Source organism: Perca fluviatilis, chromosome 1 (assembly GCF_010015445.1).
Source record: "Perca fluviatilis chromosome 1, GENO_Pfluv_1.0, whole genome shotgun sequence".
Lineage (NCBI taxonomy): Eukaryota > Metazoa > Chordata > Actinopteri > Perciformes > Percidae > Perca > Perca fluviatilis.
In genome coordinates this window covers 7,206,375-7,228,361 of record NC_053112.1, presented here as the reverse complement: position 1 = coordinate 7,228,361, position 21,987 = coordinate 7,206,375, and the positions used below count along the sequence as shown (strand labels likewise).

At 42.5% G+C, this 21,987-nt stretch overlaps 1 protein-coding gene and 7 non-coding genes across 11 annotated transcripts in view; 1 reads left to right on the top strand and 7 right to left on the bottom strand.

Annotated features, from left to right (window-relative positions):
- The first annotated feature begins 4,499 nt into the window (after window positions 1-4,499).
- Window positions 4,500-21,987, top strand: part of b3gnt2a (UDP-GlcNAc:betaGal beta-1,3-N-acetylglucosaminyltransferase 2a) — a 64,993-nt gene continuing 47,505 nt past the window's right edge. Inside the window, exons 1-3 of one of the 4 annotated variants that reach the window (XM_039811094.1) lie at window positions 4,500-4,929; window positions 5,673-5,800; window positions 5,902-6,049. In XM_039811094.1, the coding sequence (XP_039667028.1) occupies window positions 6,029-6,049 (21 nt within the window). In that variant the 5' untranslated portion in view covers window positions 4,500-4,929; window positions 5,673-5,800; window positions 5,902-6,028. The remainder of the gene's footprint in view (window positions 4,930-5,672; window positions 5,801-5,901; window positions 6,050-21,987) is intronic. The other 3 variants (XM_039811084.1, XM_039811103.1, XM_039811112.1) reach the window with 3 other exon arrangements.
- On the bottom strand, window positions 14,806-14,877 carry trnae-uuc. Its single transcript has one exon. It is a non-coding gene; the product is annotated as a tRNA-Glu (tRNA).
- Window positions 15,328-15,399, bottom strand: trnae-uuc. Its single transcript has one exon. It is a non-coding gene; the product is annotated as a tRNA-Glu (tRNA).
- trnae-uuc lies at window positions 16,357-16,428 on the bottom strand. The gene has a single exon. It is a non-coding gene; the product is annotated as a tRNA-Glu (tRNA).
- trnae-uuc lies at window positions 18,920-18,991 on the bottom strand. Its single transcript has one exon. It is a non-coding gene; the product is annotated as a tRNA-Glu (tRNA).
- Window positions 19,432-19,503, bottom strand: trnae-uuc. The gene has a single exon. It is a non-coding gene; the product is annotated as a tRNA-Glu (tRNA).
- trnae-uuc lies at window positions 20,969-21,040 on the bottom strand. Its single transcript has one exon. It is a non-coding gene; the product is annotated as a tRNA-Glu (tRNA).
- Window positions 21,476-21,547, bottom strand: trnae-uuc. The gene has a single exon. It is a non-coding gene; the product is annotated as a tRNA-Glu (tRNA).

Sequence of the window (21,987 nt, the reverse complement as noted above, 5' to 3'; positions counted from 1 at the left end):
TGGGCGCCCCCTCTACCAACTGAGCTATCTGGGCGCCTGCTAAGGAACTTTTTTTGCTGACTTTTTTAGGGCTTAATGTCGACTGTCGCTGTAAGTGAGAAGACTATTTGAGACGTGCAATAATACAGTCAAAGATATTTGACTTTTCTCTTAAATAAAAGCATGTCAATAAACTAAAATTATTTTTTTTCCAGCGTGGCCCATACTGAGGTTGAGTTTGACACCCCTGCTTTAAACGTCAAAAGCTTAGACTGATGAAGGTTGGCCTGTTGTTGCCTCTAACCGTGTCCGGCAGCTGAAGTCAGTTCCGAGCCGTCCTGTTCCTTTAAACGGTGGCGTGGTCATCCGATCCTGGTGTCAGGTAGATACAGCTACGGGTCACACGGGGCCCATTCATTCTTCAGAGGAACAAAAGCCTGCACGATGACTACCACAGTTTGACACCCCCAGCTTTAAGGAACCGTTGTAAAATAAAGGGTTACACTTCACTCGAAGGTCTCTATGTAAGAGTGACATGACACGGTCATGAACGTGTCATGAACATCATGAACAAGTCATAAATGCTTATGACATTAAGCTTCTGTCAGTAAGGGTCATTCGGGTTTTGTCATGACAAGTTAGGGTTAGAGTTCATGTGTTCATGACCGTGTCATGAACACATGACCGTGTCATGTCACTCTTATCCACTCCTTCCAGAAAAACGCGGAGTTTTTTTGTGATTGTTGCGGGGCAAAAATCCTTGATTATGCGGCACGTTTTCTTAAAAAATGCGATGGAATATGCGGGATATTTATGCAATTTTATGCGATGAAATTGCGGGAACTTGCAAAAAACTGGTGTTTGATGAAAAAGAGAGAAAAAAAAAAAGTGATTTCCCCCCCAACACCCTGCTTTTCGATGATGTCAATTACGTCACTTCATAACGTTCCCATGACAACAGGGGAAAATGGCTGCTCTTGTGTGAAGTAAACATTTTTCAACTTTCTGCTAAGATATATTACGGGACTTTTTTGCAACGAAAATGTGGGGTTATGAAATCATGCAAGCGCCGCATATTTAGCGTGGAAATCGGCAATTTATGCAGCGAAAGTGGGGCGTATTTGAAAAAATGCGGCCTCCTCCCCCAGCATCAATATGCGGACTTTGGCTGATTATGCGTTGAATTATGCGATGGCATAATCGCGTTTTTCTGGAGGGACTGACTTATGTAGATACCTTCAAGTAAAGTGTTACCAAAATAAAGTTCAGTTATAGAGTTTGAATCTAAACGCAGTTAGTAGACTCTCCAGTGGGATGCATTACTTCCTTTCAAATTAATAATTCATGCCCTCGTTTCATTGTTGTATTTTTTTGTCTCTTGTTTTCCTGTGGGTGTGTTCAGGGACGAGGCTGGAATACACCGATCAGATATCTATATCGTAGCATGCAATAAAATCGATATCTGCTTGATAAATGAACTCTTAAATCAGTAAAGTTTCAACCATGAAACCCTCAGGAGAGGTTCAGGTCACAGTTGGGATTCGGAGCTACGGGATCACACAACTCAACGCAAGATTTACGTTTGGACATTTATCCCGAACATAAAATGTTCTTACAAACAGATTTGTGCCAATTAGGTTCAAAAGTTGTTGTGTTGTGTTTTTAGCAAAATCCTTGAGTTTTCTTTTGTCTAATCATGTCAGCTGGACTTGTAGCCATTATATTGTCGGCTAGTTTACTTTATATTAAAACATCAGATTTTATGAACTGCATGTGTTCTGTGTGCAGGAATCTGAATGTGTAAAGTAACTAGTAACTAAAGTAACTAGTAAATAAAGCTGTCAGATAGTTAAAGGGATACGCCACCGTTTGTTGAAATAGGGCTTATCAGGGTCTCCCCTGGCTGTAGATAGGTGGGCCAACGCAGCGCCGCCGCTAGTTAGCTTAGCGTAGTGAATGGAATCCTATGTTGCCGGTTAGCATGTTGTGAGTAAAAGTGAGCCAACAAAAGACAAAAAAAAACAACCTAATTACTTACACTGAGACAAAAAAAAGCGTTGGCCCACCTATCTACAGCCAGGGTAGACTGTGATAAGAACTATTTCAACAGACGGTGGAGTATCACTTTAAGATAAGATAAAAGTTTACTGTCTGTTGCGCCAACAGTCAACAGGTAACATTGAAAACACACAAACATAAAAACAAGCATCTGTATGTTCACCCAACATCTGTCACACCTTCAGACGCACACACGCTCACACACACACACACACACACACACACATTGTGTGTCTCAAATACTGAAACAAAGGTCGGTTTTATTGTTTGACGGCCATAAATACAATGATGATATCATCTTTCTTAAGCCTCTTTATAACAGGATTTGTCAATAGTTGAAGGTTAAAGCGTCAGCGTGCAGAGATATTTCAGTTTGAGTTTTAGAACTTCAGATGTGGGGGGGGGAAACCCAGCTCAAATGTAAATGTCTTTGTAATAAACCCTCCGTTATAATGTTGGAACATGTCGTCACTTTCCCGCTGAGTCATCTTGTGTAAAGTGCGTTTGTGCTTCAATAGGATATCCAAGTCTGCACCAAAACTCCTTTTTAGTTTTCCCTTGTTTTTCTGAAGTTCTCACTTTAGTTTGCTGCCATAACTGGGATTTTTTTTACTGTTATAAGGAAAGCATAAAGCATAAATCTTAGGATACATTCACATCGCAAGCCTTAATGCTCAAATCTGCAGCGGTGCAATGTAATAAGCAGCTACTCGGCTACATCTCAAAGGTAGATATTGTACTTTTTACTCCACTACTTTTGTCTGACAGCTTTACGTTACTTTTAAGATGACAATTTTTCACCCCCTTCCTGTCCTGTGAAAACCAGATCTCCAAATGTGTTGATGTTGAATGTTTGTGATAAACTTTAGTGTCCCCGAGAGGCAATTTGTTGTACAGTACAGGCATATTGACACATAATCCACGACACAAACATTGAACCGGACATCTAACGTCCAGCACTAGTTATCTAACACATAACATACACACATAAGTAAATAGAATACAATAAAAAGGAGTATGTTGCACTTCCCTAAAACGCCTAATGTCATAAATAAATAAATGAATCTACTGCACAGTACTTCACATATATTCCTCCTCCAGTCATACTCCTCCCCACATCTTATTTAATTGGGTTATTGCCATGGGAATGAATGAGTATTTTGCTCGGTTGGTTCTGACGTTATAGGATATCTATATCTACGACCAGAAGGGAGCGGCTTGAACTTCACTGAAGGTGGATGGGTTGTATCCATGCCTTCTGTGCCAATCTGGTCCGGTATAGTTGGTACTGATCTACCTGTTGCTTACCGATGAGTTTTTCCACAGGTTGGAACTGAAAAACTCCAACTTGCCCCCCCCCCCACCCCTCCTCTCTCTCCTCCTCAATAGCTACAGACACAGAAATGGCAAATCCTAAGGAAAGCTCAATGTGGGACTGGCTCTAGTGGCTGTAATTCTGCACCAAGGCTGAATTTCAGGAAAGAGACTACAGATACAGTATTAGGGGACCACTAAGGTCTATATAAAAGAGACTTCAGATACAGTATTAGGGGACCACTAAGGTCTATATAAAGAGACTTCAGATACAGTATTAGGGGACCAATAAGGTCTATATAAAAGAGACTTCAGATACAGTATTAGGGGACCACTAAGGTCTATATAAAAGAGACTTCAGATACAGTATTAGGGGACCACTAAGGTTCATATATAAAGAGACTTCAGATACAGTATTAGGGGACCAATAAGGTCTATATAAAAGAGACTTCAGATACAGTATTAGGGGACCAATAAGGTCTATATAAAAGAGACTTCAGATACAGTATTAGGGGACCACTAAGGTCTATATAAAAGAGACTTCAGATACAGTATTAGGGGACCACTAAGGTCTATATAAAAGAGACTTCAGATACAGTATTAGGGGACCACTAAGGTCTATATAAAAGAGACTTCAGATACAGTATTAGGGGACCACTAAGGTCTATATAAAAGAGACTTCAGATACAGTATTAGGGGACCACTAAGGTCTAAAGCATCCAAAGAGCACCATGTCATGGGACCTTTAAAAAGCCTCTCAGATCAGCTGGAAAATGCATCGTCACAAAGCTGGAAACGGCTGTTTTTTTGACACCGTGAAAGGTTTTCCAACTTTTTAGAGATACGTGGTTCACACAGGACAGCGACGCTACAAACATGATGATCTTATTGACCATGATGCATTGCTGTAGATTAAACTACCCAACAGTGTATAAAGGAGTTAGAAATGAGCACAACCTTAAACATCTACAGCAGGAAAATGCAACAAACACATTAATGCAGCAGGAATATTAATCCAGAAACATCAGACAGGGAACATTTTACTGCAATAAACATACTTTTACTTCAGTAAGCTTTTGAATGCAGGACTCTGACTTGTGGTGGTGTGTGTTCACTGTGTGGTATGAGTACTTTTAGAGTAGTAAAGGATCTGAATACTTCAGCCCAGACTTGTAGATGTTAAATGTTGAGGATGGAGGGAAAAAGGGGGAGGTTGGTCTCCTCCCATTGAACCTGAGGGAGGAGTCTCTGCGCGCCGAGGCACAGCTAGGGCACACGCACTTGAAGGTTGAAAAGAGACACGCACGCACACCTCCAGGTTACCTGTCTGCCTTTTCTACTCTCAGTGAACAGAGGGAGTGACTTGTATGTTCATGTCGGAGATTCGAGGATTTACGAGGATTTCTGGTTCCACACAGGTCGGATTTTAATGAGGATTATTAACGCGCGCCGGGGCCCGGCCGGATGAGGAGGGCGGTGTTACGTTCAGGTGCACACAGGCTGCAGCCTGTTGATCCGCTCTGCTCTGGACTTCCCTGTTCTATTTCACCGCGAGGACGTGAGGAGCCAGTGCGAGAGGTTTGTCCCGTCTGTCTCTTTAAAGTTTAACCCTTGTGTTGTCTTCGGGTCAGATTTGACCCATTTTCTAAATGTCTGCATCAGAACTCTGGGTTTCTTTTTAACTTCCTAATTTTAATTACCCAAAAGCAACATGGATGATTCCATACCACGCGCTTTTGCAAGTACGATAAGAGATCGGCTCTCTAATTTCATTGAATTTGGGGTGTTTTGTTACATTTTTTAGCATTTAAAAAAAAATTAAACAGTATCCCAACTGAACGTTGACATATACCAGTCTGTGATTATCCTTCTTTTAATATTAATCTAAATAATAAAATAATAAATAATAATTTCTGCTTTTTTAACTCAAGGATGAGGTGTAATTATCTATAAATGAAGTTTATTGACCATTGATTCCAAAAATAAGTGCAAAACTAGTAATAAGTCGGTGTTAGTGGTGTTTAGGCTATAGTGAAATGAAGTGTAAAACAACATGAAATTAAAAACACCAAAAGTGTCGAAAAAAGGGACAAAAACGTCAGAAAAAGGGTGGATTTTTTTGTGTTTTGGCCCCCGGGAGAACGACAGGTGCATGGTCCAATGGAAGGACGACACAGGGGTTAAACGCTACGTTTTTACGGTTCTAATGAGGGAAGAACTGACTGAAACAGCTGGTTTGGCAATTTGCAGATTACCTGTATCGGCGTCTTATTTGCCTGATAACCGATAAAAGTTACAGTGTTTCCTTTTATTTCAAGCAGTGGGGGCAGGTCTGTCCGAACAGCAACCCCAACCCTCCCCCGTTTTTGGTGGAGCTGGTCGTTTAAAAGTCGACTCGGAAGAAAGCGACCGTTATGACCATATCAGTGATGTGTAACTACATGGAAATGTAATGCCCAAATTTGGTGGTCTCTGGCACATTCCACTAACACTATTCCATCATGTACTCTAATCTTAATTATTGCATATTTTTTTGTGTGGAATTTTTAGGCCTTTATTTGACAGGACAGCTTAGACCTGAAAGTGGAAAGAGAGAAAGGGGAATGACATGCAGCAAAGGGTTGCAGGTCGGAATTGAACAAGCAGCCACTACGGAGAGGACCGAGCTTCTGTGTATATGGGGCGCACGTTCTACCAGGTGAGCTACCCAGGTGCCCCAATTATTGCAAATTTAAAATGTGTTTTCTTCCCTATAATATTTCTATACAGTTTTATTATATATTATTTTATTATTGCCTATATCTATATGAGTCTATCCATCAACTGACGCAACCTGAGTAACGTGCACACTTGCCTACTTCAAATCAACTCAGAAGTGTTGTGAGTGTGGGGGATGGAGGGCACGGACATGGAAAGTATCCATGGCACCTGTCGTCCTCCATGTCCCCCGCTACAGGGCCGGTTCTAGCCCTTTGGTTGCCCTAGGCAAGATTGAGTTTTGCGCCCCCCTCCCCCCCAGTCTCGCATTACCAGATCTCCACAGCGGTGTGTCAGCGATAGAGTAGCAATGTATGTTCATTTTAGTTTCTAGCTTCCATGTAAGTTAGATGGCACCAACATTTAGTCTAATCATAACTGGTCTGGCAACCCAAAGGCCAGTTTTTTGTTTCCAGATTTGTGTGCATGATGACTTATGATGGGGGTGAGGTGGGGGGGGTCTGGGGGTCCACCCCCTGAAAATTTTGAGCATTTAATACTTCATTTCCTGCATTCTGGTGAATATTTATGCACTTTATTATTATTCTTTTTTTTTTTTACCTTTTTCTGAATCAATTTATGCTGGAAATATCTTTATCTAAAGGGAAACATAGATTACAATCCAAATATAAAAACATAATGGAATATTTAGCAGTATGGCTCTCAGGCATTCTGTATTGCTTTCATCTATTTATTCTCCTTTGGATCGATGTTTCTAATTATATCTGAGTCAGCACACATGTAGCCTAGCATCATTTACTCTTCCCACTTTTGCTTCTTTTGTTGAGGAAGTAACCTCCTTAAACGTGCATATTAAAATGATTCACCTGAATGATATATGAATTCATTTTAATGAATTAATAAACCCCTGGACTGTAATATTTCAGATGTGTTTGAGCAAGATTTCTGCTCATGTTCAAAACTTTGTGCACATTCAAAATACAATATATCTCATCTGTGTTCTCTGAGGTTTGGAGGAGTCGTGATATTGTGAGAAAAATAAAGTGTTAATGCAATAGGCTACTACAAGAATAAAGTCACTATATTTCAGAAAATAATTCACCTGCACCATAGTCTGCTGTGCATTACGTGATTGCTCTGTTGATACGGTAAATATCAGACCTGCTGACAGACACAGAACCCCGTTTTGGATGCTGGTCTCTGAATGAGACAGTTTAGGGAAGTGGCTGTAGGCTACGCTGCTCTACATCGGAGGTGGAAACACAAAACTAGGCAGAAATAGGGACACATCTGCAGCAGCATGCCCACAGCAGAGCTCGTCTATTATAAACCTGAAGCTGCACAGACCAGGGAAGGGGCGCTACAGCAGCTCCGTGTCTGTGCCGCTGCTCGTCTCTATTTTTACAGCGAGAGTGGACACTAAGCGACGCACAGCTCTGCTTCAGAGCTCCGTGTGTTTGAGTCTGACCCGTAGACTGGAAACGTCGCGTAATGAAAGGTTGACAAGTAAACGTGTGACTGAGGGGGCGCCCTAGGATGATCATGTTTAAACACGTTTTATTTCGCTTTGTCATTCTAATTCTATTATTAATGGGAATTAGACCTAAGGGCGACACGGCGCCCCCAACACTTTTGACGCCCTAGGCCATCGCCTAGGTCGCCTATAGCAATCGCCGGCCCTGCCCGCGTACCCCGTGTCCGCTACGCCCTTGCCTCTGTGACAGTAAACTGAAAATATTTGAGTTGTGGACAAAACCAGAGATTTGAGGACGTCATGTTGGGCTTTTGAGAAACACTGATCCACATTTGTCACCATTTTCTGACATTTTATAAACCAAACAGCAAATCGAGTAATCGTGAGAAAATAATCGACATTGACAATAATCGTTAGTTGCAGCCCTAAGTAAATGTAAAACATTTTCAGAGTTAGGGGAAATTAACTCTGACGTGAAGATAAAAAAGTCTGATGATGATGATGATGATGATGATGATGATGATGATGATGATGGGGATGGGGATGATAAAAGGCAATTGCAGAAAGCCGGTTAAGGTACCACATTTCATCACTCTTTACCTAACTGTTTGCATAAAACAGAAGACTTTCCATGTTTAGCTTTAACTTTTTGTTTTCTAAAGGTCCTGACGCACCAACCAGATTATCGTCCGTCGGACAGTCTGGCGAGGTCGGTGACTCGAGTCTGTTCGGTGTGTCCCGTGCCGTTGTCAGTCGGAGGAGCCGTCAGCTTTAATTTGGGCTGATTTGACATGTTGAATCGGAAGGCGCGCAGTTGGACTCCATGACCGAATCTGATTGGTGGAGTGCTAACCCGGAAACGACGAGCGGGATGAGCGTGACTAACGCCTCTCAAAATCTGACAAAAATCTTCTAAACTGACCTTTGTTGATCTGAAATGAAGACAGATTAGCTGCTGTTATGGAGACGTATTACGTCTCGCGCACACGCAGAACGTACGCTCAAGTCGGCGTCGTTTCGGTGTGTTCCGAGGCGCTTTGTTCACCAACTCAGTGATTAGTGTGTCTGTCTAAAGCAACGTTTTTTTAGGCCAAGGTCCCCTTAACTGAAAGAGAGATGGAGCAGAGACCCCCTACTAAATTTATATTAGGGCTGCATGGTATGAGGAAAATATTAAATTGATCTATTATATTCACATTTAACAAGCTGCAGTTTTACTTCATTTTAAAAAAAATACCCAAACCGATTATCAAAATAGTTGGCAATTCATTTAATAGTTCTAATTAGCAGCTCTAATAAAATTTCTGGTATTAACACAACAAATAAGCTAGGACGTAATTTCCACTGTGTACTTTTCAAAATCCTGTTTGTGTCCCCTCCACTTTCAAATTGTGAACATTTGTAAATAAAATGAAAAAAAAAAGATTCTCTCAAGTCTTGGCGATCGGCGCTCTATATTAAACAATGAAGAAAGTAAGACATGTTTTTCTTATATAGTTAAGTACTATATTTTCTGGCAGAAGTCATCATTATGATCAACTTAATTATTTCCTGGATTTTGAATCACCACAGTCCCTAAGTGAATGTAGAAATGCAGGAAATGGGATTCAAATTGAAAAACTAATTCTGCCGGAGAACCACCAGACTGTAGGGGTCGACCGATACGGGTTTTTCAAGACCGATACGGATTATTGGTAATTAAGCAATCATGTAATAGAGCTCAACAGTGTGGTTCCCGAAGTAAAAATGCCATTGATTTCCTCCATAAGGATTTAGATTATCAGTCATAATGTCTAAACCAGTGTTTCTCAAATGGGGCTACGCCATAGACTGTTAACATTAATGGACAACGCATCCGGTTCGGTGAAGTGCTGCAAATGTGGAAGTGCCTTAAACCTGCATACTGTCTGAATTCCAGCAGGGGGCGACACGTGCAGTTGCAAAAGTCTATGAGAAAGTGGCCCACTTCTCACTTGATTTATTAAATCAGTAAACATTTTCATAATGACTTTATGGTCTCAATCGCTAGTTTTAAGTCTTCTGCAACACAGAATGATGTTCATTTTCTGAATAATTGTCTCGTTGATTTTAAAATCAGCGATAAATCAGTGGGTGTTTTAGGGCGTGGCTATGATGTGATTGCCAGTGAAAGTGTGTAACGTAATGTAGAGTGTATGGCTCCTCCCTCACTCCTCTACGGTGGCCGGGAAGTGCAATGCAACATTACAAAGAATGAAACACTTTTACATTTTGGAAAACAAATTTACATTTTGGAAAACAAATTTACATTTTGGAAAACAAATTTACATTTTGGAAAACAAAATAACATTTTAGAAAACAAATTTACATTTTAGAAAACAAATTTACATTTTGGAAAACAAAATAACATTTTAGAAAACAAATTTACATTTTAGAAAACAAATTTACATTTTGGAAAACAAATTTACATTTTGGAAAACAAAATAACATTTTAGAAAACAAATTTACATTTTGGAAAACAAAATAACATTTTAGAAAACAAATTTACATTTTGGAAAACAAAATAACATTTTCGAAAACAAATTTACATTTTAGAAAACAAATTTACATTTTGGAAAACAAAATAACATTTTAGAAAACAAATTTACATTTTCGAAAACAAATTAACAAGATGCAAAACACTTTTACCAGTCCCAAAACAAATTTACAAATGACAGATTCTTCACGGAAAGGGAATGTACCACATACCGGAAGTGATGAGGTTTTGTATACATGTCGCCCTCTGACTACGGCAGTTATGGATCGAATGCGTCAATAGAGCCGCCATCTTGGAACAGGAGGAGTGCCGCCTTAATATACTGTCTATGGGCCGTCCTTAATGCATCAGCGTCAATGTAGGCAAAGGTCTAACGGAAATAAAATCACTATAAATCGTCAAAATCTCATGCGATGTTCTAGTTTTTTTAAACAAAAGACAAAGAGACTAATTAATGTGTTAATACAAAGAATATTTATTATAATCAGTTCACAGATATGAGTACAAACGGAAACTTCACCCTTCTGAACTAAGAGGTTCTGCTTCAAAGTGGAGTTTAAACAGACTGAAATGTCCAGGCTCACTCCCCCACTAATGATTCATTTATTTCTGCATGTATTTATTTATTTAACGAGACTTTAAGTCGTGTTCGTCGTCCACAGTCCGAGTCCCGCCAGACTCCCTTTAGGAAACCTGTGATTTAAACTTCAGCAGGCTGTGACAGTCCGCTCCGTTCAGTCCTGGATCTGCTTCTCCGGGCTTCCCTTCCCTCCAGCGGGCCCAGCAATACGGCCTGGGTCTCCAGCTGCGTGGTGTCGGTTTTGGCTCCCAGGAATGGGCAGTGAGCTCCAGGTCCTGCAGCTGCAGACGGACTCAGCTGCCCCCGCTGTAGCTCGATCCGTCGGCTGTCGATACGTTCCCTGTTTTTCCAATGTTTCCGTCAGGTCCGGTCATATAAAAACTCCAAACACCGACCACACGTAAAGTCACCATAAACTTCATTCACGCCATATACTCACTCACAACAACACAAATTGATCCGCGCCACCAACAACACCTCATCACTTCCGGTATGTGGTACATTCCCTTTCCGTGAAGAATCTGTCATTTGTAAATTTGTTTCGGACTGGTAAAAGTGTTTTGCATCTTGTTAATTTGTTTTCTAAAATGTAAATTTGTTTTCGAAAATGTAAATTTGTTTTCTAAAATGTTATTTTGTTTTCCAAAATGTAAATTTGTTTTCTAAAACGTAAATTTGTTTTCGAAAATGTTATTTTGTTTTCCAAAATGTAAATTTGTTTTCTAAAACGTAAATTTGTTTTCGAAAATGTTATTTTGTTTTCCAAAATGTAAATTTGTTTTCTAAAATGTTATTTTGTTTTCCAAAATGTAAATTTGTTTTCTAAAATGTTATTTTGTTTTCCAAAATGTAAATTTGTTTTCCAAAATGTAAATTTGTTTTCCAAAATGTAAATTTGTCTCGAGCTTTGTAAAAGTGTTTCATTCTTTGTAATGTTGCATTGCACTTCCCGGCCAACGTACTCCTCCCTCTCGTCTAAAATCGTCATATCCTAAACCAGGATGGCTGTGCGCGTAACGGCAAACTCGACGACGGATAGCAGAATTCCACAAACCAATGGGTGACGTCACACATGAGCTATCCATTAATATACAGTAACAATAAACAATAAATACAGTCTATGGGGTACGTGTACCCCTAGGGGTACTTTGGAGTACTGCAGGGGGTACGTGAGATTTTTGCAAAATGCTAATTTAGAAATGAATGATCTTAGTGATGGATTCTAAACATTTGAAACATAGCATTTAAATGTTTTTCAGTTACAAGGTTGTTGTTTAGTAAATCTATCACTGCCAGCGCTGTATTGTACCTGTATTGTTTTGCGCTGGTCAGGGGGTACTTGGCTTAAAAAACAATTCAAAAGGGGTACATTATTGAAAAAACTTTGAGAACCACTGGTCTAAACCATCCGAGGTACACTGACCACGAGCTACGTGGTTGTGAAACGAACGTTTCTGCTCCTGTAGAAGCCAGAAGTCTGTATGAAATCTACCTTGTTTTAAGAAAAACATGTTTTATCCACAGTCGTATGGAGAAAAACTACAATACCCACAATCCTAAGCGTAACAGCAACGTCTCTGATTGGTCCAACTCACTGTTACCATAGAACTTTTTACCGTACCCGCGAAACCGTGAATGGCTAGAGCGAGCTACTGGCATTGAAGTCTACGATAGTTTCTGTACACGGTCTTGTGTCTTTCCCTTTTTTGCCATTTTCAAAATGTTTTTTTTCACACCGAATCAAATGTTTCATGTTCACCGTTCATCTCGTAGCTGGTTGGCTCGGTTTCAGACTTAAAACTCCTTTATATAAGCAATTTTCGAAACGTCAATGAAACAATTGAATGGGGGAAAACACCACTGGCACACCAGAGCCATTAAAAGAGTGGGCGGTCACTTTTGAGCTCTATAAATGAGAAACTTTCAACATAATCCCCAGTAACAGAGAGTCAGAGAGTGGTGTGGGCGGGACATTAAGGCCCTGTTTACATGATGACGCTCGCCGGTGAAAACGACAAAATATTTTATCAGATGTGCCGTTGTTTGCTTTATTCATCATCGGCCAAATTGGCTAGTAACTGTCACTTTAAAGCTCTTGTTATATAAATTTCTGTATTTAACCCATCCTGAGCATTAGCTCCCTAGAGCAACTTGGGCTTAAATTACTCCCAATTATTCCAACACTTCACTGAGTTTGCTCCTGGTTAAAGGTGCAGTAGAAAAGCCTTATAAAACTAATTTTCTGTCATATTTGCTGAAACTGACCCTATGTTCCAGTAGAACTACATGAAGCAGGTCATTTAAAGAAAAAATATCTGGCTCCTCTGGCACCACCTACAGCCTGTAGTGCGATTTGCAAAAATCCACAGCTCCCTGTTCAGGTGCACCAATCAGGGCCATGGGGGGGATGTCTTACTGTGTGTCAATCACTTCTCGTGCACACGCATTCATTCTCCCTTGTGGGGGGAGGGGCTTAGGAGACCGTTTAGGGCTTTAGCGGAAAGGGGGGAGGGACTGAGAAGTTGTCGATGTTCAAATTTTTTGGCTAAATCCTGGATCTTCACAATCCTACCTACAGCACCTACAGCACCTTAAGAAGAAAGTATTTATCAATCACATACAATTACAGTAATAACCATGGCTTCACATTAACTTTCTTGATCACCAGCCAACCCGGCTAGTAGATTTTTAAAGTTACCAGCCAATCAAATTTTCCACTAGCCACGTTTGTTTGTTACGTAACAAACTTTACTTTCATTTCAGCCCCTCTGGTTTGTTTGGCGCCATTCCGTCTTCTCCTTAATCGATACCGCAGACACTCTGCACTTAGCCAACGGTTGTACGACACGTCATAAGTGTTGATGGGAAATGTAGGATTGGTGCTACAAGCAGTGTTGCTAGATTAAGACTACGTTGCCAAGCCAAAGACACACAAAACCCCCCAAATTTCTTGGTGGAAAACAGACCAATCTGGAAACAGGGGCTTAGGAGACCGTTTTGGGCTTCAGCAGAAAAGGGGGAAGGGACTGAGAAGTTGTCGATGCTCAAAGGTTTTTGGCTAAGTCCTGGGTCTTCACAATCCGACCTACGGCACCCTTAAAAAGAGAGTATTTATCAATCACATACAATTACAGTAATAACCATGGCTTCAAATTAACTTTCTTGATTACCAGCCAACACGGCTAGTAGATTTTTAAAGTTACCAGTCAATCAGATTTTCCAATAGCCACGTTTATTTGTTACGCAACGAACTTTACTTTCATTTCAGCTCCTCTGGTTTGTTAGGCGCCGTTCTGTCTTCTCCTTAATCGATACCACAGACACTCGGCACTTAGCCAACGGTTGTACGACACGTCATAAGTGTTCATGGGAAATGTAGGATTGGTACTACAAGCAGTGTTGCCATATTAAGATTACGTTGCCAAGCCAAAGACACACAAAACCGCCAAAATTTCTTGGTGGAAAACAGACCTATCTGGAAACATTTCTGCAGTCGGCTGATTCAAACAGACACAGAGCTGTTTACTTCATTAATCATCGGCCAAATTGGATAGTAACTGTCAATATAAAGCTCTGGTAATATAAATTGCTGCATTTAACCCATCCTGAGTATTGGGATGGGGGGGGGTGTCTTACTGTGTGTCAATCACTTCTTGTGCACACGCATTAATTCTCCCTTGTGGGGGGAGGGGCTTAGGAGACCGTTTAGGGCTTTAGTGGAAAGGGGGGAGGGACATGTAACACCACATACTTTTGCCAGGCATCGTGCTTTCCTTTACTGTACTACTAGTACTCTACTACGAAGTTCTGGCTTATTGGAAGATTATTTTGTCTGTACACCCCCTGGTGTTTCAGAAAATACTGACAACGAAGCGTGTGTTGGGCATAAACGTCTCCGTGACAGGAGACGCAGTCGGGGAAATGCAAGCGCTACCAAGGTACGGCCGAGGCGTGCAGTTACATTTTTAGAGAGGTGTAAGTGGTAGGGTCAGAATCTATGGGTTCCTACGTACCACAGTGTTGATTTAACCCAGAAGCATTAGTTGGCCGTCAGCCTTTGTGCAGGTGGAGCAACATGAGCTGATGGATCTTGCTCAATGACACTTTTTACCAAATCACCAACCATGTGGCTGAAGGACGACTGTCTGAGCCACCATTAAAGAATGATTCCCATACCGGGAGTTGAACCCAGGCCGCCTGGGTGAAAACCAGGAATCCTAACCGCTAGACCATATGGGACATGTAACACCACATACTGTTGCCAGGCATCGTGCTTTCCTTTACTGTACTACTAGTACTCTACTACGAAGTTCTGGCTTATTGGAAGATTATTTTGTCTGTACACCCCCTGGTGTTTCAGAAAATACTGCAACGAACGATATGTTGGGCATAAACGTCTCCGTGACAGGAGACGAGTCGGGGGGGAAATGCAACGCTACCAACCCACGGCCGAGGAACGTGCGTTGCCGCGACGTGTACTTACATTTCTGGAGAGGTGAAAGTCGTAGGGTCAGTATCTACGGATTGATACGTACGTACCACGGCGTAGATTTAACCCAGAAGCATAAATTGGCCTTCAGCATTTGGAGCAACATGAGTTGATAGGTCTTGCTCAATGACACTTTTGACCAAATCACCAACCTTGTGGCTGAAGGAAGGATGACCGTCTGAGCCACCGTTAAAGAATGATTCCCATACCGGGAGTTGAACCCGGGCAGCCTGGGTGAAAACCAGGAATCCTAACCGCTAGACCATATGGGACATGTAACACCACATACTGTTGCCAGGCATCGTGCTTTCCTTTACTGTACTAGTAGTACTCTACTACGAAGTTCTGGCTTATTGGAAGATTATTTTGTCTGTACACCCCCTGGTGTTTCAGAAAATACTGCAACGAACGAGGCTTTGAACATAAACATCTCAGTAGCAGGAGACGAGTCTGGGGGGTCGTGCAATGCTACCAAGCCACGGCCGAGGAACGTGCAGTTACATTTTCAGAGAGGTGTAAGTTTTAGGGTCAGAATCTATGGGTTCCTACGTACCACAGTGTTGATTTAACCCAGAAGCATTAGTTGGCCGTCAGCCTTTGTGCAGGTGGAGCAACATGAGCTGATGGGTCTTGCTCAATGACACTTTTGACCAAATCACCAACCATGTGGCTGAAGGACGACTGTCTGAGCCACCATTAAAGAATGATTCCCATACCGGGAGTTGAACCCAGGCCGCCTGGGTGAAAACCAGGAATCCTAACTGCTAGACCATATGGGACATGTAACACCACATACTGTTGCCAGGCATCGTGCTTTCCTTTACTGTACTACTAGTACTCTACTACGAAGTTCTGGCTTATTGGAAGATTATTTTGTCTGTACACCCCCTGGTGTTTCAGAAAATACTGCAACGAACGATGTGTTGGGCATAAACGTCTCCGTGACAGGAGACGAGTCGGGGGGGAAATGCAACGCTACCAAGCCACGGCCGAGGAACGTGCGTTGCCGCGACGTGTACTTACATTTCTGGAGAGGTGCAAAGTCGTAGGGTCAGTATCTACGAAGTTGATACGCGCGCATTACCCGCGGTAGATTTAACCCAGAAGCATAAATTGGCCTTCAGCATTTGGAGCAACATGAGTTGATAGGTCTTGCTCAATGACACTTTTGACCAAATCACCAACCATGTGGCTGAAGGACGACTGTCTGAGCCACCATTAAAGAATGATTCCCATACCGGGAGTTGAACCCAGGCCGCCTGGGTGAAAACCAGGAATCCTAACCGCTAGACCATACGGGACTTGTCACCTGAGATACTTTTGTCAGGCATGCTGCTTTCCTTTACTGTACTACTAGTACTCTACTACGAAGTTCTGGCTTATTGAAAGATTATTTTGTGTCTGTGCCCCTGGTGTTTCGGAAAATACTGCAATGAATACCTGCTTTCCTTTACTGTACTACTGTACTATCACTTCTTGCGTACCGCATTCATTCTCCCTTGTGGGGGAGGGGCTTAGGAGACCGTTTAGGGCTTTAGCGGAAAGGGGGAGGGACTGAGAAGTTGTCGATGTTCAAAATTTTTGGCTAAGTCCTGGATCTTCACAATCCGACCCTACGGCACCTTTAAAAAAAGGTATTTATCAATAACATACAATTACAGTAATAACCATGGCTTCAAATTAACTTTCTTGATCACCAGCCAACACGGCTAGTAGATTTTTAAAGTTACCAGCCAATCAGATTTTCAACTAGCCACGTTTAATTGTTACTTAACGAACTTTACTTTCATTTCAGCTCCTCTGGTTTGTTTGGCGCCGAAAGATAGTTTTGTTTGTACGCCCCCTGTGTGTCTCTTCCCCTCCCCGACTTCTCAAACCAAAGTTACACCCAAGCAAATAGGCATAATGTATGTATTCCAAAATTACTCCCAATTATTCCAACACTTCACTGAGTTTGCTCCTGGTTAAAGGTGCAGTAGGTAAGCCTTATAAAACTAACTTTCTGTCATATTTGCTGAAACTGACCCTATGTTCCAGTGGAACTACATGAAGCAGGTAATTTAAAGAAAAAATATCTGGCTCCTCTGGCACCACCTACAGCCTGTAGTGCGATTTGCAAAAATCCACAGCTCCCTGTTCAGGTGCACCAATCATGGCCATAGGGGGGGGGGTGTCTTACTGTGTGTCAATCACTTCTTGTGCACACGCATTCATTCTCCCTTGTGGGGGGAGGGGCTTAGGAGACCGTTTAGGGCTTTAGCGGAATGGGGGGAGGGACTGAGAAGTTGTCGATGTTCAAATTTTTTGGCTAAGTCCTGGATCTTCACAATCCGACCTACGGCACCTTTAAAAAGAGAGTATTTATCAATCACATACAATTACAGTAATAACCATGGCTTCAAATTAACTTTCTTGATCACCAGCCAACACGGCTAGTAGATTTTTAAAGTTACCAGCCAATCAGATTTTCAACTAGCCACGTTTATTTGTTACGTAACAAACTTTACTTTCATTTCAGCTCCTCTGGTTTGTTTGGAGCCGTTCCGTCAGTTTCTGCAGTTGGCTGATTCAAACAGACACAGAGTTGTTTACTTCATTAATCATCGGCCAAATTGGCTAGTAACTGTCAATTTAAAGCTCTGGTAATATAAATTTCTGCATTTAACCCATCCTGAGTATTAGCACCCTAGTGTAACTTGGGGTTTTGTACACTGTGACACTCTGACATGCAAAGCCGATGTGAAAGAATTGTTTCACATCGACACAAAGCAATTCCCATACCGAGGTTGAACCCAGGCCGCCTGGGTGAAAACCAGGAATCCTAACCGCTAGACCATATGGGACTTGTAACCTGAGATACTGTTGTCAGGCACCCTGCTTTCCTTTACTGTACTACTAGTACTCTACAACGAAGTTCTGGCTTATTGGAAGATTATTTTGTCTGTACACCCCTGGTGTTTTGGAAAATAATCTGCACACGAGGCTTTGAACATAAACATCTCCTTGGCAGGAGACGAGTCTGGGGGTGCGTTACCGCTACAAGCAACGGCCGAGAACGTGCAGTTACATTTTTCAGAGAGGTGTAAGTTTTAGGGTCAGAATCTATGGGTTTCCTTCGTACCAGTGTTGATTTAACCCAGATGCATTAGTTGGCCGTCAGCCTTTGTGCAGGTGGAGCAACATGAGCTGATGGGTCTTGCTCAATGACACTTTTGACCAAATCACCAACCATGTGGCTGAAGGACGACTGTCTGAGCCACCATTAAAGAATCCCATACCCCATATCGGGAGTTGAACCCAGGCCGCCTGGGTGAAAACCAGGAATCCTAACTGCTAGACCATATGGGACATGTAACACCACATACTGTTGCCAGGCATCGTGCTTTCCTTTACTGTACTACTAGTACTCTACTACGAAGTTCTGGCTTATTGGAAGATTATTTTGTCTGTACACCCCCTGGTGTTTCAGAAAATACTGCAACGAACGATGTGTTGGGCATAAACGTCTCCGTGACAGGAGACGAGTCGGGGGGGAAATGCAACGCTACCAAGCCGCGGCCGAGCGTGCGTTGCCGCGGCGTGTACTTACATATCTGGAGAGGTGCAAGTCGTAGGGTCAGTATCTACGGATTGATACGTACAGTACCACGGCGTAGATTTAACCCAGAAGCATAAATTGGCCTTCAGCATTTGGAGCAACATGAGTTTATAGGTCTTGCTCAATGACACTTTTGACCAAATCACCAACCATGTGGCTGAAGGACGACTGTCTGAGCCACCAATAAAGAATGATTCCCATACTGGGAGTTGAACCCAGGCCGCCTGGGTGAAAACCAGGAATCCTAACCGCTAGACCATATGGGACTTGTCACCTGAGATACTTTTGTCAGGCATCCTGCTTTCCTTTACTGTACTACTAGTACTCTACTACGAAGTTCTGGCTTATTGAAAGATTATTTTGTCTGTACACCCCCTTGTGTTTCGGAAAATACTGCAATGAACGATGCTTTGAACATAAACATCTCAGTGGCAGGAGAAGAGTCTGGGGGGTCGTGCAACGCTACCAAGCCACGGTCGAGGAACATGCACTTACATTTTTTAGAGAGGTGCAAGTCGTAGGGTCAGAATCTACGGGTTCCTAAGTACCACGGTGTTGATTTAACCCAGAAGCATTAGTTGGCCGTCAGCATTTGTGCAGGTGGAGCAACATGAGTTGATGGGTCTTGCTCAATTACACTTTTGACCAAATCACCAACCTTGTGGCTGAAGGAAGGATGACCGTCTGAGCCACCGTTAAAGAATGATTCCCATACCGGGAGTTGAACCCGGGCCGCCTGGGTGAAAACCAGGAATCCTAACCGCTAGACCATATGGGACATGTAACACCACATACTGTTGCCAGGCATCGTGCTTTCCTTTACTGTACTAGTAGTACTCTACTACGAAGTTCTGGCTTATTGGAAGATTATTTTGTCTGTACACCCCCTGGTGTTTTGGAAAATAATGCAACGAACGAGGCTTTGAACATAAACATCTCAGTGGCAGGAGACGAGTCTGGGGGGTCGTGCAACGCTACCAAGCCACGGCCGAGGAACGTGCAGTTACATTTTCAGAGAGGTGTAAGTTTTAGGGTCAGAATCTATGGGTTCCTACGTACCGCAGTGTTGATTTAACCCAGATGCATTAGTTGGCCGTCAGCCTTTGTGCAGGTGGAGCAACATGAGCTGATGGGTCTTGCTCAATGACACTTTTGACCAAATCACCAACCATGTGGCTGAAGGACGACTGTCTGAGCCAGAATTAAAGAATGATTCCCATACCGGGAGTTGAACCCAGGCCGCCTGGTTGAAAACCAGGAATCCTAATTGCTAGACCATATGGGACATGTAACACCACATACTGTTGCCAGGCATCGTGCTTTCCTTTACTGTACTACTAGTACTCTACTACGAAGTTCTGGCTTATTGGAAGATTATTTTGTCTGTACACCCCCTGGTGTTTCAGAAAATACTGCAACGAACGATGTGTTGGGCATAAACGTCTCCGTGACAGGAGACGAGTCGGGGGGGAAATGCAACGCTACCAAGCCACGGCCGAGGAACGTGCGTTGCCGCGACGTGTACTTACATTTCTGGAGAGGTGCAAGTCGTAGGGTCAGTATCTACGGATTGATACGTGCATTACCACGTGTAGATTTAACCCAGAAGCATAAATTGGCCTTCAGCATTTGGAGCAACATGAGTTGATAGGTCTTGCTCAATGACACTTTTGACCAAATCACCAACCATGTGGCTGAAGGACGACTGTCTGAGCCACCATTAAAGAATGATTCCCATACCGGGAGTTGAACCCAGGCCGCCTGGGTGAAAACCAGGAATCATAACTGCTAGACCATATGGGACATGTAACACCACATACTGTTGTCAGGCATCCTTCTTTCCTTTACTGTACTACTAGTACTCTACTACGAAGTTCTGGCTTATTGAAAGAGTATTTTGTCTGTACACCCCCTGGTGTTTTGGAAAATACTGCAATGAACGATGCTTTGAACATAAACATCTAAGTGGCAGGAGACGAGTCTGGGGGGTCGTGCAACGCTACCAAGCCACGGTCAAGGAACATGCAGTTACATTTTTTAAAGAGGTGCAAGTCGTAGGGTCAGAATCTACGGGTTCCTAAGTACCACGGTGTTGATTTAACCCAGAAGCATAAGTTGGCCGTCAGCATTTGTGCAGGTGGAGCAACATGAGCTGATGGGTCTTGCTCAATGACACTTTTGACCAAATCACCAACCTTGTGGCTGAAGGAAGGATGACCGTCTGAGCCACCGTTAAAGAATGATTCCCATACCGGGAGTTGAACCCGGGCCGCCTGGGTGAAAACCAGGAATCCTAACCGCTAGACCATATGGGACATGTAACACCCCATACTGTTGCCATGCATCGTGCTTTCCTTTACTGTACTACTAGTACTCTACTACGAAGTTCTGGCTTATTGGAAGATTATTTTGTGTGTACACCCCCTGGTGTTTTGGAAAATACTGCAACGAACGATGCTTTGAACATAAACATCTCCTTGGCAGGAGATGAGTCTGGGGGGTCATGCAACGCTACCAAGCCACGGCCGAGGAACATGCAGTTACATTTTTAGAGAGGTGTAAGTTTTAGGGTCAGAATCTATGGGTTCCTACGTACCACAGTGTTGATTTAACCCAGAAGCATTAGTTGGCCGTCAGCCTTTGTGCAGGTATAGCAACATGAGCTGATGGGTCTTGCTCAATGACACTTTTGACCAAATCACCAACCATGTGGCTGAAGGACGACTGTCTGAGCCACCATTAAAGAATGATTCCCATACCGGGAGTTGAACCCAGGCCGCCTGGGTGAAAACCAGGAATCCTAACCGCTAGACCATATGGGACATGTAATCTGAGATACTGTTGTCAGGCACCCTGCTTTCCTTTACTGTACTATTAGTACTCTACTATGAAGTTCTGGCTTATTGAAAGATTATTTTGTCTGTACGGGTGTTTCGGAAAATACTGCAATGAATACGTGCTTTCCTTTACTGTACTACTGTACTATCACTTCTTGTGCACACGCATTCATTCTCCCTTGTGGGGGGAGGGGCTTAGGAGACCGTTTAGGGCTTTAGCGGAAAGGGGGGAGGGACTGAGAAGTTGTCGATGTTCAAATTTTTTGGCTAAGTCCTGGATCTTCACAATCCGACCTACGGCACCTTTAAAAAGAGAGTATTTATCAATAACATACAATTACAGTAATAACCATGGCTTCAAATTAACTTTCTTGATCACCAGCCAACACGGCTAGTAGATTTTTAAAGTTACCAGCCAATCAGAT